Below are 14,363 nucleotides of genomic sequence, written 5' to 3'. Positions count from 1 at the left end.
AACCGGGGATTTCCATCCGAAACAATGGACTCAGGCATGCCATATATTTGAAAAATCTGTGAGACAAACAGTTTCGCCAAATGATTGGGCTTAATTGTCTTCTTTACCGGTATGAAGTGGGCCTGTTTACTGAATCTATCGATGACTGTCCAAATACCATCATGCCCACTTTGAGTCTTGGGGAGATCAAAAATAAAATCCATGCAATGTTTTCCCAGGGACGGGAGGGTATGGGTAAAGGCTATAGAAATCCTGGTGCCTTATTCCTGTCAAACTTGACCTTTTGGCATACTAAGCAACTGCCAACAAACATGTCCACATCCTTTTTGAGCCTCGGCAAATAAAAGTAACAGTCAACACCGTTCAAGATGGTATCTATGCCGCGATGGCCGGAAAAAAGTGGACAATGGCACTCTGTCAAAACCTTTTCCCTCAAAGGCTGTAGCCATCCCGTATGGAATAGCCTAGAACTGTCTCTCCACTCTATATTTGATGAAAGATATCTGCAAAATCAGGATATGTGGCATACTGATCTTACCGTATCCTTGAATCTTTGATGATGTATCGCGTAAATAACCAGAATCAAGGGCTTTCTAGACAACACATCTGCCACTAAATTCTTTTGTTCACAAACATAGACTATCTGGAAAAGAAACTGTGACAAGATGTTAGCCCACCGCATCTACTTTTCTAAAAGCTGCTTCTGCGACAAGAAGTAGCATAAACTCTGGTGATCTGTAAAGACTGTAAAGTCGGCTCCAAGAAGATAGTGTCGCCATTGCGTAAGAGCATGGATAATTGCCAAAAGCATTTCCGGACGTAAAAACATCCTGCTCTCATAAGCAATTACATGGCCTTCTTGCATCAAGATTGCTCCCAAATTGTGACCACAAGCATCACAGTAAACTTCAAATGGCTTTTGCAAGTCTGGTAAGGCCAACATTGGTCTTGTAGTCAACTTTTCCTTGAGAGTTTGAAAGGCTGCAATCTCTGTCGGTCCCCAAGTAAATGGAACTCCTTTCTACGTCAGCATATGCAAAGGAGAAGCTATCTCTGCAAATTTCCGAATGAACCGCCGACAATATGAGCACAAGCCCATATAAGCTTTGAACCTCTTGAACATTCTTTAAATCAAGCCAATCATGACTGCTCGCAACTTTGGCGGATCCATCTTTACCCCTTCCGCTGAGACAATGTGTCCCAAGGAGTGTATCTCAAGCCAAAAAAATTCGCTCTTTTTGGCGGTGATAACCATCTATGTTTCCACAATGCTTAAAAACTTGCAATAGGTGGTGTCTGTGTTCTGCTTCATTCTTGGAGAAGACGATGATGTCGTCAAAGAAAGTGCCCACAAATGATCGGTCTCTCTAAAAATTATGTCCATCGTACGGTTGACTGTAACGGGTGCATTCGTAAGGCCAAATGGCATTACCAAATATTCATGCAAACGAAAAGTCGTCCTGAAAGCTCTCTTGTAGACGTGTCCAAGAGCAATTCGGAGCTGATGATAACCACTGTTCAAATCAATTCGGCAAGTACAACCCTGAAGTCTGTTGAGTATATCATTGATATGTTCACGTTCATTATTTCTTCATTTTGGGCTCGGCTAACTCTGTAAGGTGGCCGGTTCAGTGGTGTACTACCGGGAATCAATCATGTGATCTTCAAGACGTGAAGGAGGTAACTCGCCTGGTAAGCCCTCAGAGAAACAGTCAACCTGAGCTTGCAGAAAATTTTGTCGTTCTTTTTCGAGGTCTGACATAGTCGACCTTTGATCATCATTCAATTCTTTCAAGAAAGTCGGGTAAACAAAAAAAACTGGGACGGACCCGTCTTTCAACTTTCAATCAAGTACGATCTCTTTGCCCTTCTCATTCTTCAAGATAGCTTTCCTTGCCTTATAATCAACCACGGCATTGTTCTTGCCACTTGGAAACCAAGGGATTCCTCGAAGGATGTCACACCCTTCCAAAGGCATGATGTAAAAGTCCTCGTGCCCTAAATACCCCTGACAATGTAAACGTAGTTTGCTAATGACAGGTGTAATGGCAGCATCCCGTCTAGGTGCCTCCAGAATAGCCCTGGCTTCTAGCCCCATTTCCTTGGCGTAATTCCAAATCGAGCTGCCAATTTGGTTGAAGTTGACCTTAAGGGTTCCTTGGTCTCACACTTTGCCCCATGCTATGCAAAGTTTGGTATTTTTGCTCATCTGATCAAGGTTGACGATCCCCACAAAATCTGGTACCAGTCCTGCTTTCGTCTTTCCTTTTCTTCCGCGCTTGACTGCTACTCTGTAACTCTCTGGCTTATCTTCTGGTGGTCCTTTGGTTCATCTTCTTTTTAAGAGTTTTGTCCAGCTCTTTCTGCAAGTATCAATTCCGCTCATTTGCGCTTGTCTGTCCTTTCAGTTTTCCTCCTGATCTGAGAGGAGAATCAATGGCCTCACGCCATCTCGAGTAAATCTCATCAATCGGGTAATTCTTAAGGTGTTTGGAAAATCTCGGGTCTCTGGAGTACTCATATGTCAACCTGCATTTGACGTTTGTACTCCATTCTGGTAAACTTTTCTGCCAAGAATTTGTCCAAATCTTCATTCTTTTCTTCAGTTCCCACGCCAAATTTCAACTTTTCTCTACCTACCCATTGAGAAAGTGTTAAAAATTCTCTTCTCTTCTTCTTCTGCCTACCCACTAAGAAGTGTTATCTCTGTTAGGTTCTCCGCGAGAACCCATGTATAATCTGGGGTTCTTTATGGCTTACTAGTGTGGCCGGCGGCCTTCGGACGCCTCTCTCTCTCTCTCCAGCTGCGCGCGCAGTGCTGTCCTCACTGTTGCCAGAGATGTAGGACCACACTGCCAAATGAAGCAAATTGGTGAGAGACAGAGCGATGAAGACGGGAGCGCGCCCGATGCATGATGTAGAAGGGTGGGAGTGGCTAATAAGTCCGGGGCCGGGACACAAAGATTCTTTCACAAAAAAACTACGTGTGCTGCAAAATGTTGCGTGCACATCTAACCCTATGTGCATGTAGCTACTTCAGGTCTAGGGTTCAGGTCAGCTTAGGAAGTGTTCTGGCACCTTTGTGAGCCTGTGCGCAGGCCGTGCATGTCCAGGCACTTAGAGTAGTTGATATCCTCTAGTTGCACACAACATGATCATCAGCATGACATTCAATACCCATCATGAGCATTTTGCATTGCATAGAACCCATTTTCCAATTTAATCATGTTTCACTTATTATTTAATAAGTGACTTTGTTGGAAAAGTGAGAAGGGCAAATTTGTTAAGCTACTATAAAACAAACCTAGCGCTAGCACTTTCTAGCAGAAGAGGCAGAAGAAGTTCCAGCAACTTGCAGTGCACCTTCTCAGCAAGACCGGCAAAAGGCCTAGCGTTTTCAGCCAACAGAACTGATAACGTTTTTGGGATTCCTTTCCATAGCATTTTCAGCAGCAGATTCATTCTAGAGTTTTTCATCAATAGCAGATTTCACATGGCGTTTCTCAGATGCAGACCTAGCCTAGCGTTTGATTCCTCAAAACCCACAGAACGGCAAGAACGTAAGCATGGTAAGAACAGAAACTCTTCTAGCCAATCTTTCTCTAATCTTTCGGAAAAGAACTCTCAAAATGAATCTAAGGGTAAAGCTAACACACCTGCTAAACCTAAGCTAACCCCATATGAAAACGCTGCACAAGGAATTATAGGAGGATACATAACGGCAGAAGAACAAGTCATTTATTCTAAGGAAGGTCGTTATCAATGTCACGTCAAGGGTCATATAAAGAGCACATGTCCTAAGAACCCATCCAACGAACCTAAAGCACCCATAGAACCCACATCCTCTGTTAATGCCATAAATGAGAACACTAGTGTGTCCCAAGTTTCTCATGATCCTCTCGTTGATGAGTCTCTCATGAAGTGTTATGGTCATGAGAATGGTCAACGCATGGTGGTCTTGTTTGATCAGGAAGTATGCATGATGTGATTGGTGCCTCTTGTAGAAAGAGCCCGCTTGGAGGTTAGCCAAACGAGACCTCTTGAGGTGTCGGGCTTCGATCCCGGTATGGACTCTCTCATTACACGAGAGTGCCTTGATGTGTTATTCACTGTTCAACAAGCGTCCTTCCGCAGAAAATTTGTAGTGTCTCCTCTTTCAAAATGTGATATGATTCTAGGCATTCGATGGTTTCGAGAGCATAACCCTCTCATTGATTGGGCAGACAATACTCTCACTTTCAATGCCAAAAGTGACTCTCCCATTATCATTCGTGAGGAGGAGGTTATTCATTCTTTACCTCGCATTTCGAATGTGCAGGCGAAGCTTGAAAAGAAACAGGAGAAGGAGACTCTCTCAGTCCTTTCTTCTCCAAAGCACAACACACATTTTTTTCATGATAGAGATGTGATTGTTCACAAGGATGATGGTTTAGATTATGATTTTTCTAGTGAAGCTAACCTCATTGCAAATACGATCAATCACGCAAAACCGATCTTGGCTCTCGAGTCGAGGTCCAAGGAACCCACTTCAGAAGTATTGTGTGTTAGCATGATTAGTCAGCACGCATTGTTCGAGTGTTTCATTCATGACGGTTTCTTGTATTTTCGTCACCGTCTTTATGTGTTCCCTTTCCACAGGCATGCCGTATTGTACGATGCACATGATTCACTCATGGATGAGCACGGATGTATGCGGATCACTCTCGAAAGAAAAAAAAAGTTTTCATTCAAGGAATTCTCATTGATTTCCGATTATCCATTTTGTCAATTGCTTTTCCATGTTTGTTCCTTGGCATGGCACAGTCTCAGAAAGAGCACGAGAAAGATTGTCCATCGAGCATCGGCATTTCCATTGTGATTTCCCACAGTTGATAGGTTTAGATCGAAAAGTCAAGTTTCGACCCATTTTTTGTGTGTGTTTGGTGAACGGTTTGGCACTCCGTCACTTTGTTCATCTGCATTGCATGCGCAGTCTTGTCGGAAGAATCGTATTTTTCCAGTTACTCGACATAGAATGGGTATGATTATGATTTTGTGTTGTAAGTGGTTTCAGGAATTTTCCTCCTCGGAGATTCTTGATGAAGGTGGACCTACATCCATAGACGCAGTTGGAGCATTGAAGCAGCCACAGATCTCTCTCTCGCTTTCGGGGCGACCCAAAGAAGCAAGCGTTGCAGACCTTCATGAAGTTCAAGTATCGCATGACCCATGCATCAGAGTGGACCGGTGAATAATTTTTCAGAGATTATCCAGAGTTGTTGGCAGACTACAAGGAAGCCATATAGCTCAGTACCAGTACCTCACTTTGAAAAGGAGGGGATGTCATATGCACATCTAACCCTATGTGCATGTAGCTACTTCAGGTCTAGGGTTCAGGTCAGCTTAGGAAGTTATGGCACCTTTATGAGCCTGTGCGTAGGCCGTGCGTGTCCAGGCATATAGAGTAGTTACATATCCTCTGGTTGCACACAGCATGATCATCAGCATGACATTCAGTACCCATCATGAGCATTTTGCAGTGCATAGAACCCATTTTCCCAATTTACCCATTTTTCACTTATGTGACTTTGTTGAAAAAGTGAGTAGGGCAAATTTGTTAAGCTACTATAAAAAAAACCTAGCGCTAGCACTTTCTGGCAGAAGAGGCAGAAGAAGTTCTAGCAACTTGCAGTGCACCTTCTCAGCAAGACCGGCAGAAGGCCTAGCGTTTTCAACCAACAAAACTTACAACGTTTTTGGGATTCCTTTCCACAGTGTTTTTAGGAGCAGATTCATCCTAGCGTTTTTCATCAATAGCAGATTTCACGTGGCATTTTTCAGTTGCAGACCTAGCCTAAAGTTTTGCACTTTTCAGCGTCAGATCAGCCCCAGTACATCAGCGTTTTCAGTTTTCAGCACTTAGACACAGCAGATACAGCCCCTAGCCTCGCGGATCTCACCTACCCGTAGCAGATCCTCGTCGTACCGTCAAGTCAGCCAGCATTTTGAGATTCAGCCCGCTGTCTGCAGATTTCGGCATCTGCATTTTCAGTGCATCTTCGTCACGTCATCGCCATCGCCGTCCTCGCCGACACAGTATCAGTATTCAGCAGAGAGTCAGCAGTCAACAGATTTCAACCTGTCCTCGTCGTCGTCATCATTGCCGTCGACATCGACAGCAAGTCCATTGCATCTAGACCATTGTACTAGATTTGTGCAATCTATAGCATAGACCTCTCTCGCCATAGAGAGGGGGGCCCTTGGAGGGTTTGAGAACCATCTGGTGTCGTATTCTTCTCTCTCCCTCTCTCAGTCTCAGCACCTTCATTCACAGAGCATGCACCTTGTTTGTGATCATTGCACTCTCTCACTAAGGAACGGAAGGCTCTCCTTTCCATAAGTAAAAGAAACCCTTGAGCACAGTTCAGAGCACTCATCTTGAGCAAAGTCAACATTCACTTCCGCTGCACCTTACACCAAAAGGATCAGCTCCTCCGTAGAAGAAGAATCTTTCTGAGCTCTGATACCAATGTAACAGGCTTGGACAAGCATGAAATCAATAGCAACACACGAACGGAAACTTCAAAAATCACTGAACTTTAATAGAGAGAGAGAGAGAGAGAGAGAGAGTCAACACGCCCTAGTGGAGTTCCGTTGTGCCCAGAGGTATTGGCCCCAAAAGTCTAGCGCCCCTTTCGGTATTTCTTTATCATTAATCATTGCAAAAGTACAACTCCCAAGGGACCTTTGCTCTCAGACTTTGCGTCCAGATGCTCTGCAAAGTGAGGCCCCAAGGGCTCTTATAAACTAACAAGGGATACCCCAAAAGCAGTAAACTCAAAAGAAAATTGTTCCAAAAGCATCTGGTCCCAAAATCTGCCATAAAAAGCAACCAACGCAAATTACGGAATTCCGTACAGCTTGCCACGTCATCAGCTATCAACGCATAACGCGAAAATCCATATTGTTTGCCACGTCAGCCTATTAGCGCAAATCCTGGTATGTCCGTACAACCTGCTGCCGCGTCAGCTTTTCTCTATCCCAAGCAGTACTGCCACATCATCATTTTGTGACGCTATGGCTATGATACCGTGTCACAAACTACTGACGTGTCAAGCTACTGAAGACCTAAGCGGACTTGCAGATCCCGGCCGAGGGGCCTAAATCCTAAGAGAAGAAGCAACAGAAGAAGTTCCACCAACTTATGGAGTTTGGCCAAGTGACCCAATTTTAGAAGATGGCTTAGGATTATAATTCTAACCCCCAGCTAACTCGAAGACCCCCATCCGACGGGGCCTAAATTAAAGGGACCCACACAAACACACACAAAGACTTGTGTAATAGATGATGACATGGCAGCCGTGCGGATGCCTGCATTTTGCGCTAATAGTGTCATGTGGCAGACTGTGCCGACCTCCACAACTCGCATTGTTGACTGCTGATGTGGCAGGTCTACCGATTCCCCGAAATTGGGCTGGCTGATTTTCAGCGTGTGCTTTTGGAGCCAAATGCTTTTGGGAGTTTTAGCTTTTCATGTAAACTGCTTTTCATGGGCCTAGAGCCTTTAGATATGTGCCATGGCTCATTCTTTGGCATGCTTCCGCGTGAAGGTGCAGAGGATGGAGTACCGGCGTTGTACTGAGTTGAAGCAATATAAGCAATATAAAGAAATACCAAAAGGGGCGTCAAGGTTTGGGACATTGCTCTCTTGGGTGGAGCTCCACCACTCCCCATCTCGTGTGTCGCCCATCTCTTTTGAGTTCAATTGTTATTTAAAGAGCTTAAAGTTGTTCAGTCTGTTCTTTTCCGTTGGCACGTGGTGCCTTCCCGTTACATACCAATTGTTGGCATCTAAGTGGGTAAATCAGAATGGGATTCATAGTAACTTAATCTTTACTTAATCAACACTTAACCACTTGATGGAGACAAAGGAATTCAACCAAAAATGTGAACTCGTGATTAACTCATGGACAATACAATGGCTCTCATACGTGTGTAGAGATAGGAATCTTATATATGCAAGAGGGTGTGGCTAGGTTTCCCTTCATTGAAGTATGGTTCACCTAAAAGTAGAGACTAAAGGAAGATAGGCTGAGGGTTTTGACTTGCTCTAAAAGCCATACATGATACAAGTGGCTTTAGGTAGGTTGGAATGACTCTTTCAAATGGGAATGGGTTGCACACATCATGGTATACACACATCATGGGAAAGTAGACTACAAATGTATTACGCTCCATAAATTTTAAGATGTATTTACAAATAAATTTACCAGAAAAACCATTTACCTGGAGGCTTTGCTCTCCAATTGAGGCTCTTTGTATTGTCACTACGAAGCTCCAGCATATATTTTGCACCACGTACTTGGTAGAACTAGTTCCTTAACTTGTAGCATTGGTATGGTCGCCTCAGAATCTGCCATTGACTGGGTCAGCACTTAGAGCCCCATAACAATTTGTCACTACGAAGCTCCAGCATATATTTTGCACCACGTACTTGCTAGAACTAGCTCCTCAACTTGTAGCATTGGTATGGTCGCCTCAGAATCTGCCATTGACTGGGTCAGCACTTAGAGCCCCATAACAATTTGAAATTTATACAAAATGCATTACTGGTCTTCATGGTTGCAGGCCCCAGCTTTCTGCTCACGATATGGGACTTGTTGCCTGTGAGCTACCAAACCTCAGGTCCCTGTCCATTCAAAAGGGTTTTCTTCAAGTCCCAACCCTTCATCATGTTCTATATCCTTCTTTGCGCAGATAGATAGGCACCAATGCAACATTTTCATTCTTCCCGCACACCCGTAATGATCCTACAGATCCAAAAAAAGTGCCTCTGTAGTTTTTGCTTATTCCCACATCTGAGCATCCACATACATGTTGAACATCAAAAAAACAGAATCACGGTTATTACTCAGTCGCACTGCACAATCAAAAAGCTGTTTTCCAAGTCTAATGTTCCCCCACCTCCAACAAGTGCCAAGTAGAGTACACCACAATGCATAATCAGGTTCGAAAGGCATTCTTTGTAAGAATTCCAAAGTTTCTGCAAAATGCCCTGCTCTTGTGAACAGGTCAACTATAGACGAGCAGTGCTTGATGGTCCAAATGGTGGGGTGCTGTTCAATCATTGTCAGAAAAGAATCCTTGCCTTTGTCCAATAACCCAGCATGGCTACATACAGACAAGAGACCGAGAAAGGTTATCTCATCAGGCTGCAAACTTTTCTTCTTGAATCCTTCAAGCAGATAAAAAACGCCATTATAATCTCCTCTTTGAGCATGTGCAGTTATTAAAGCATTCCAAATTGAGGGATTCTTAGAAGGCATTTTCTGAAAGACCCGTTGAGCATCTGCAATGCTGCCACATTTATTATACATATCAATGAGAACATAGGCAAGATCAATTTCATCAGCATATAATGTACAAGTAACAGCATGAAGACGCCATCCAAGACTTAACGCTGTCATGTTCCCAAGGGCCTTGAAGATGCCAATAAATGTCGTCATGTTAGGTAGTAAGGCTTGCTCTAGCATTTGGGCATAAAGTTGCAGTGCAAAGACGGGTTCTTCTTGCTCAACATAGCCAGAGATCACAGCATTCCAAGAAGCAACATCTGGAGCAATGTGCTCTAATTGCATTTGTTGAAAACACTCCAAAGCCTCACCACAAAGACCCTGGTTGGCATAGCCAGCAATAAGAGAAGTCCAGCAGACGACATCGCGATTATGTAGACTCTCCAAAATCCCACTTGCTTCCTCTAGAAAGCCACACTTCGCATACACATCCACTAAACTGCAATCAACAAAACTGTCCTTCTCAAAGCCTTTCTTGACTGCTTCTGAATGTAGTTCCTGGCCAATATCTATACAGCCTAACCTTCCACATGCTCCTAGGCTAGAAATGAAAGTGATGGTATCAGGACATACACCCATGTTCCGCATGTGCTGTAAACAACCCAATGACTCTTCATCTTGACCACTATCAACATACCCTGTGATGAGGGTATTCCATGAGACCACTCCTTGAGTTGATAGTGTGTCAAATGTATTTTGACAATCTATTATCAGACCCAGTTTTGCATACATGTCTACTAAGGTATTGCCAATATTCACATCTCCCTCCAGTCCCATTTTAGTAAGTTGCATATGTACATGCTGACCCCTATGTATAGTTTTTGTACAGCTACACACATGCAATGCACAAACAAAAGATACTACATCTGGACATACACCATCTAATTGCATTTTCTCCAAACAATATAATGCTTCGTCGTAGAAGCCATGCTCAGCAAAACCACTCATTAAAATGTTCCATGACACCCCCTGGCATCCTTCCAACTTGTCAAACACATCCTGCGATTCAGAAATAGAGCCACATTTCACATACATATCTACCAAACTGTTGCCAATTGTAGGTAATTTCTCAAATCCTCTTTTGACAGCATCTAAATGCATTGCTCGCCCATCACCTAGGGCACCTTTGCTGCCACAAACCTTTAGGGTCAAAATGAATGTAATAGGAACAGGACTCGCACCATCAGATTCCATTCTTCGAGCACACAACAGTGCATCCTCTTCAAGTCCATGCTTGGAATAAACTGTAATTAAGGAATTCCAAGTTATTGTGTCTTTGGCATCCACTTTGTTGAATACCTGAAGTGCTTCCGGTAAAAATCCATTGCTTCCATAGAAATCTATCAATGTATTGACAACAAAGGAGTCTTCCTCAAATCCTTTCATTACAACCTCATCATGCAGTTCCTGACCTTTCTCCATATCCCCTAGTGTAGAGCAAGCTTTCAAGGCAGACATAAAGCTCAAACCATTGGGTTGCACTCCATCTAGTTGCATCAGCTTCAGACATTGCAAAGCTTCCGTATAGTACCCATGTTCATTGTATGCTGCCATAAGGGCACTCCATGAAACCACATCTCTCAATGGCATCTCATGGAGAACATCCTTTGATTCAAGAATGAGCCCTAATTTGGCATACATGGCCACCAAGGTGTTGCCAACATAAAGATCATGACAAAAATCCTCTTTCACAACATTTAAATGCAACTCATAGCCATAATCTAAGCACCTTGACACAGAGCAAGCTTTTAGTAAAGCGATAAAAACTTGGGAGTTGGGTTGCAGGGAACTGTTTTGCATCTGTGTGTATGTAGTAAGGGCATCCTTAAGTTCACCATATTCAGCATACCCTTGAATGAGAGAAGTCCAAGAGTGCTCATTGGCAAGATTGACATGGTAGAATGCCTGTTGGGCAGCCTGTAAACTTCCACAAGCAACATATACAGGGACAAGATGATTACCCACGACCTCATGAGCTTCCAGGCCAATGTGGCACACACGCACATGCAGAAGCCTGGCATGGGCAAAGTCCCTTTTGACACAGCAGCGATGCAAGGAAGACAAGAGATCCTCAATGGAAGGCAGCTCATTCTCCCAGTCTGAAGCAGCAGGAGTTGCAAGTTGTTTACCAGCTAAGCTCAGCATCTGCACACAAGGTTCATCATTTGAAGGCGCAAATAGCTTGTTGTGCACACATGCACCCCTCTACCCTGATGGGCCGCCATTGTCTTTGCAGTGTCCTTGAACTCCTGCAACTGGTCAATCTGACCTGTGAGCCGCTCGACTTGGTCTGAGTTCAGTTTTATTCTTCTCTCCATTCCCGTATGCGTGCTCCTGTGGCTGGTGACTTGAGAATCTGTTGTAGGTGGTTGTGCCATCGAGGCGGCGCTGATCTCTCTCCCCCTCTCTGTCTCTCCTCTTTTTTTTTGGGCGTGCCGAAGGCAGAGCCTTAGTGATGACTCTTCTTTTTGTTAAAGCTAAAATTCCATCTAATAATTTTTGAACTAAGGAGTCCTTAGTGAAGGGTGGATTTTTCGGTGCAAATCTGGACCTTTGAAAAAAGCTTGTCGATTAATGTCACACTAGTATGGCCAGCCGCCTCCGACGGCCCCTCTCTCTCTCTCTCTCTCTCTCTCTGCAGTGCTCAATGTCATCATGGTCACAGGGCACACTGGTCAGAGCATACATGATTTGGTTTGAATCAAGTGTGTGTGTTTGTGACGATTATTTGTGATCAGATTTTGGTACAACAAAGGAGCCACCAAGGCAACAAAAAAGAAGAGAACATTCCCAAAAGCTATCAATAAAACACAATAAATTCTTCCAATTCAGAACTTTCAATTATAGTCCTTCAATAAGAGACAACGAAAAATAGAATGACAAAGACCCAAAATATACTCAAGCTTACACGTGGAATACCCACGGTCCAATGTTGTGTATCAAACCTTATATATTTGTTAGTTGTAAAACCTCTTTGTACACAATGTTTCGAGTGTAAACCATTGGTGGCTCTACGGATTCACTTATATTCAATCTTTGAGCATCATCAAGAACTATTTTGATGGCAGATAAAGATCTCACACGGGACATTGCAACATATAGCTGACCATGAGTGAAAACTGGTGTAGCTAGATACAAACCCAAAACTTCGAGTGTTTGACTTTGTGCCTTGTTGATTGTCATTCCAAATGCAAGCCTCACAGGAAACTGTCTGCGCTTCATTTCAAAAGGTAGTCCCTGAGAAGCCCCTATAAAAAAGTCTATTCTGGGTATGAATACCCTTTCTCCAGCATGTGACCCAATGATTACTTCTGCATCAATAATCCTATGGTGAAACTGCTTACATATCAACCTTGTACCATTGCACAAACCTTGTCGAGGATCCAAGTTGCGAAGAAGCATAATTGGGGCATTCTCTTTCAATTGCAAAGAGTGTGGTGGCAAACCTCCCCCAAGCTCAAGAGAATTCAAAAATTCTGTTGTATAAAGAATACTGCTACAATCAAATGAACATACTGAGTCTGCACTCACATATTCCTTGAATATTCCTCTCATTTTACCCATGGCCAAGTCATTAATGGCATCAACCTCCTTATTGCGAGAAGCAAGGATACCTCTATCCTTAAAAAACCTCTTGTAATCTTGAATGTGTTGCATATCTCCATATATACAATCAATGAGCCCTTCAAGACTATTTCCTGGAAGAAGCATGTTATTTGGCAATGGGACACAGTCATTCAAATCTCCATGACCATCACCAATGCAAAGTATCCAATCTGCAAATTCTCTTGCAAGTGCATTATTTGAGCCTTGAAACACACGCATATTGTCTGTTAGCCGCAAAACCTTTATATATTTCCATATGTGTGAGTGACACAAAGATGCATTCACAATATCTGCACGACTTCCTTTGAGGACAGCAGGCAAGATTTGTCTAAAATCACCTCCAAACAAAAGCACTTTTCCTCCAAACAATACATCATTTTGCATCACGTCCCTTAACGTTCGATCTAGTGCCTCATAAGCATATCAATAGTTCATGGGAGCTTCATCCCATATGATCAAGGCAGCTCTCTTCAAAAGTTCAGCAAGCTGACTGTTCACTTTGATACTACATGATGATTCTGAATGCAACTCTAATGGTATTTTAAACCTTGAGTGAGCGGTCCTTCCATTGCTAAGAAGTAAAGCTGCAATGCCGGATGATGCACATGCCAAAGCAACTTTTTGTTGACCACGAATGCGAGAGAGCAAGGCATTATAAAGATATGTTTTTCCAGTTCCACCCGGTCCATCTAGAAAATAAATACTTCCTTCTGCCTTTTCAATTGCCTCCAAGACTTCATTATATGCAATGTGTTGCCCTTGATTCAAAGAACTCTCCATTCTATCTGCCAAATCATTTTGTTCATGTGCATTGAATATTGTCTCCTCACTTAGCAATCCACCACTACGTTGGAATAAACGTGCTTGATCTATCCTAGGCATTCCAGAATAGTCAACAAGTCGTTTTCCATATTGTTGAAGCATATAATTTAGGGTAGATAATGCTTGGTTGTTTGCTATTTCATGACGAACATGCTCATCAAGCGTACGGGTGCGCAAAGCATAAAAAATTCCTCAGAAAGATCTTTGTACTCGCCTTTGGTCTGAGTTCAGTTTTATTCTTCTCTCCATTCCCGTATGCGTGCTCCTGTGGCTAGTGACTTGAGAATCTGTTGTAGGTGGTTGTGCCATCGAGGCGGCGCTGATCTCTCTCCCCCTCTCTGTCTCTCCTCTTTTTTTTTGGGCTTGCCGAAGGCGCCTTAGTGATGACTCTTCTTTGCTAAATCTAAAATTCCATCTGATAATTTTTGAACTAAGGAGTCCTTAGTGAAGGGTGGATTTTTCGGTGCAAATCTGGACCTTTGAAAAAAGCTTGCCGATTAATGCCACATAGCAAGCTAATGATAATTTTAAATGATTTTTTTAAGGCTCTGTGAGAGGGTGTTGACATTTGTGTACTTGTGTCTTTAAAGAGGAGCATTGAGT

At 43.2% G+C, this 14,363-nt stretch overlaps 2 protein-coding genes across 3 annotated transcripts in view; both read right to left on the bottom strand.

The window, feature by feature from the left end:
• LOC147456189 (pentatricopeptide repeat-containing protein At5g27110-like) overlaps window positions 1-11,786 on the bottom strand; it is a 40,231-nt gene extending 28,445 nt beyond the window's left edge. For both annotated transcript variants that reach the window (XM_086514736.1, XM_086514735.1), the window contains exon 1: window positions 8,266-11,786. In XM_086514736.1, coding sequence (XP_086370862.1) covers window positions 8,826-11,477 — 2,652 coding nt within the window. In that variant the 5' untranslated portion in view covers window positions 11,478-11,786 and the 3' untranslated portion in view covers window positions 8,266-8,825. The remainder of the gene's footprint in view (window positions 1-8,265) is intronic.
• Window positions 11,787-12,278: 492 nt separating this feature from the next.
• Window positions 12,279-13,322, bottom strand: LOC147456188 (uncharacterized). The gene has a single exon (XM_086513821.1). It carries the CDS (start codon window positions 13,320-13,322, stop codon window positions 12,279-12,281), a length of 1,044 nt encoding a protein of 347 aa, XP_086369947.1.
• Window positions 13,323-14,363: the final 1,041 nt, after the last annotated feature.

The sequence above is a fragment of the Adiantum capillus-veneris genome, chromosome 6, assembly GCF_014529385.1.
Source record: "Adiantum capillus-veneris isolate H3 chromosome 6, ASM1452938v2, whole genome shotgun sequence".
Lineage (NCBI taxonomy): Eukaryota > Viridiplantae > Streptophyta > Polypodiopsida > Polypodiales > Pteridaceae > Adiantum > Adiantum capillus-veneris.
Note: the sequence above shows the minus strand (reverse complement) of the source record. Positions and strands in the feature narration are given on the sequence as shown.

Bases quoted from the DNA above. Each gene is read 5' to 3' on its own strand.
- LOC147456188 (XM_086513821.1), bottom strand. From the start codon at position 13,322: ATGCAAAATGATGTATTGTTTGGAGGAAAAGTGCTTTTGTTTGGAGGT.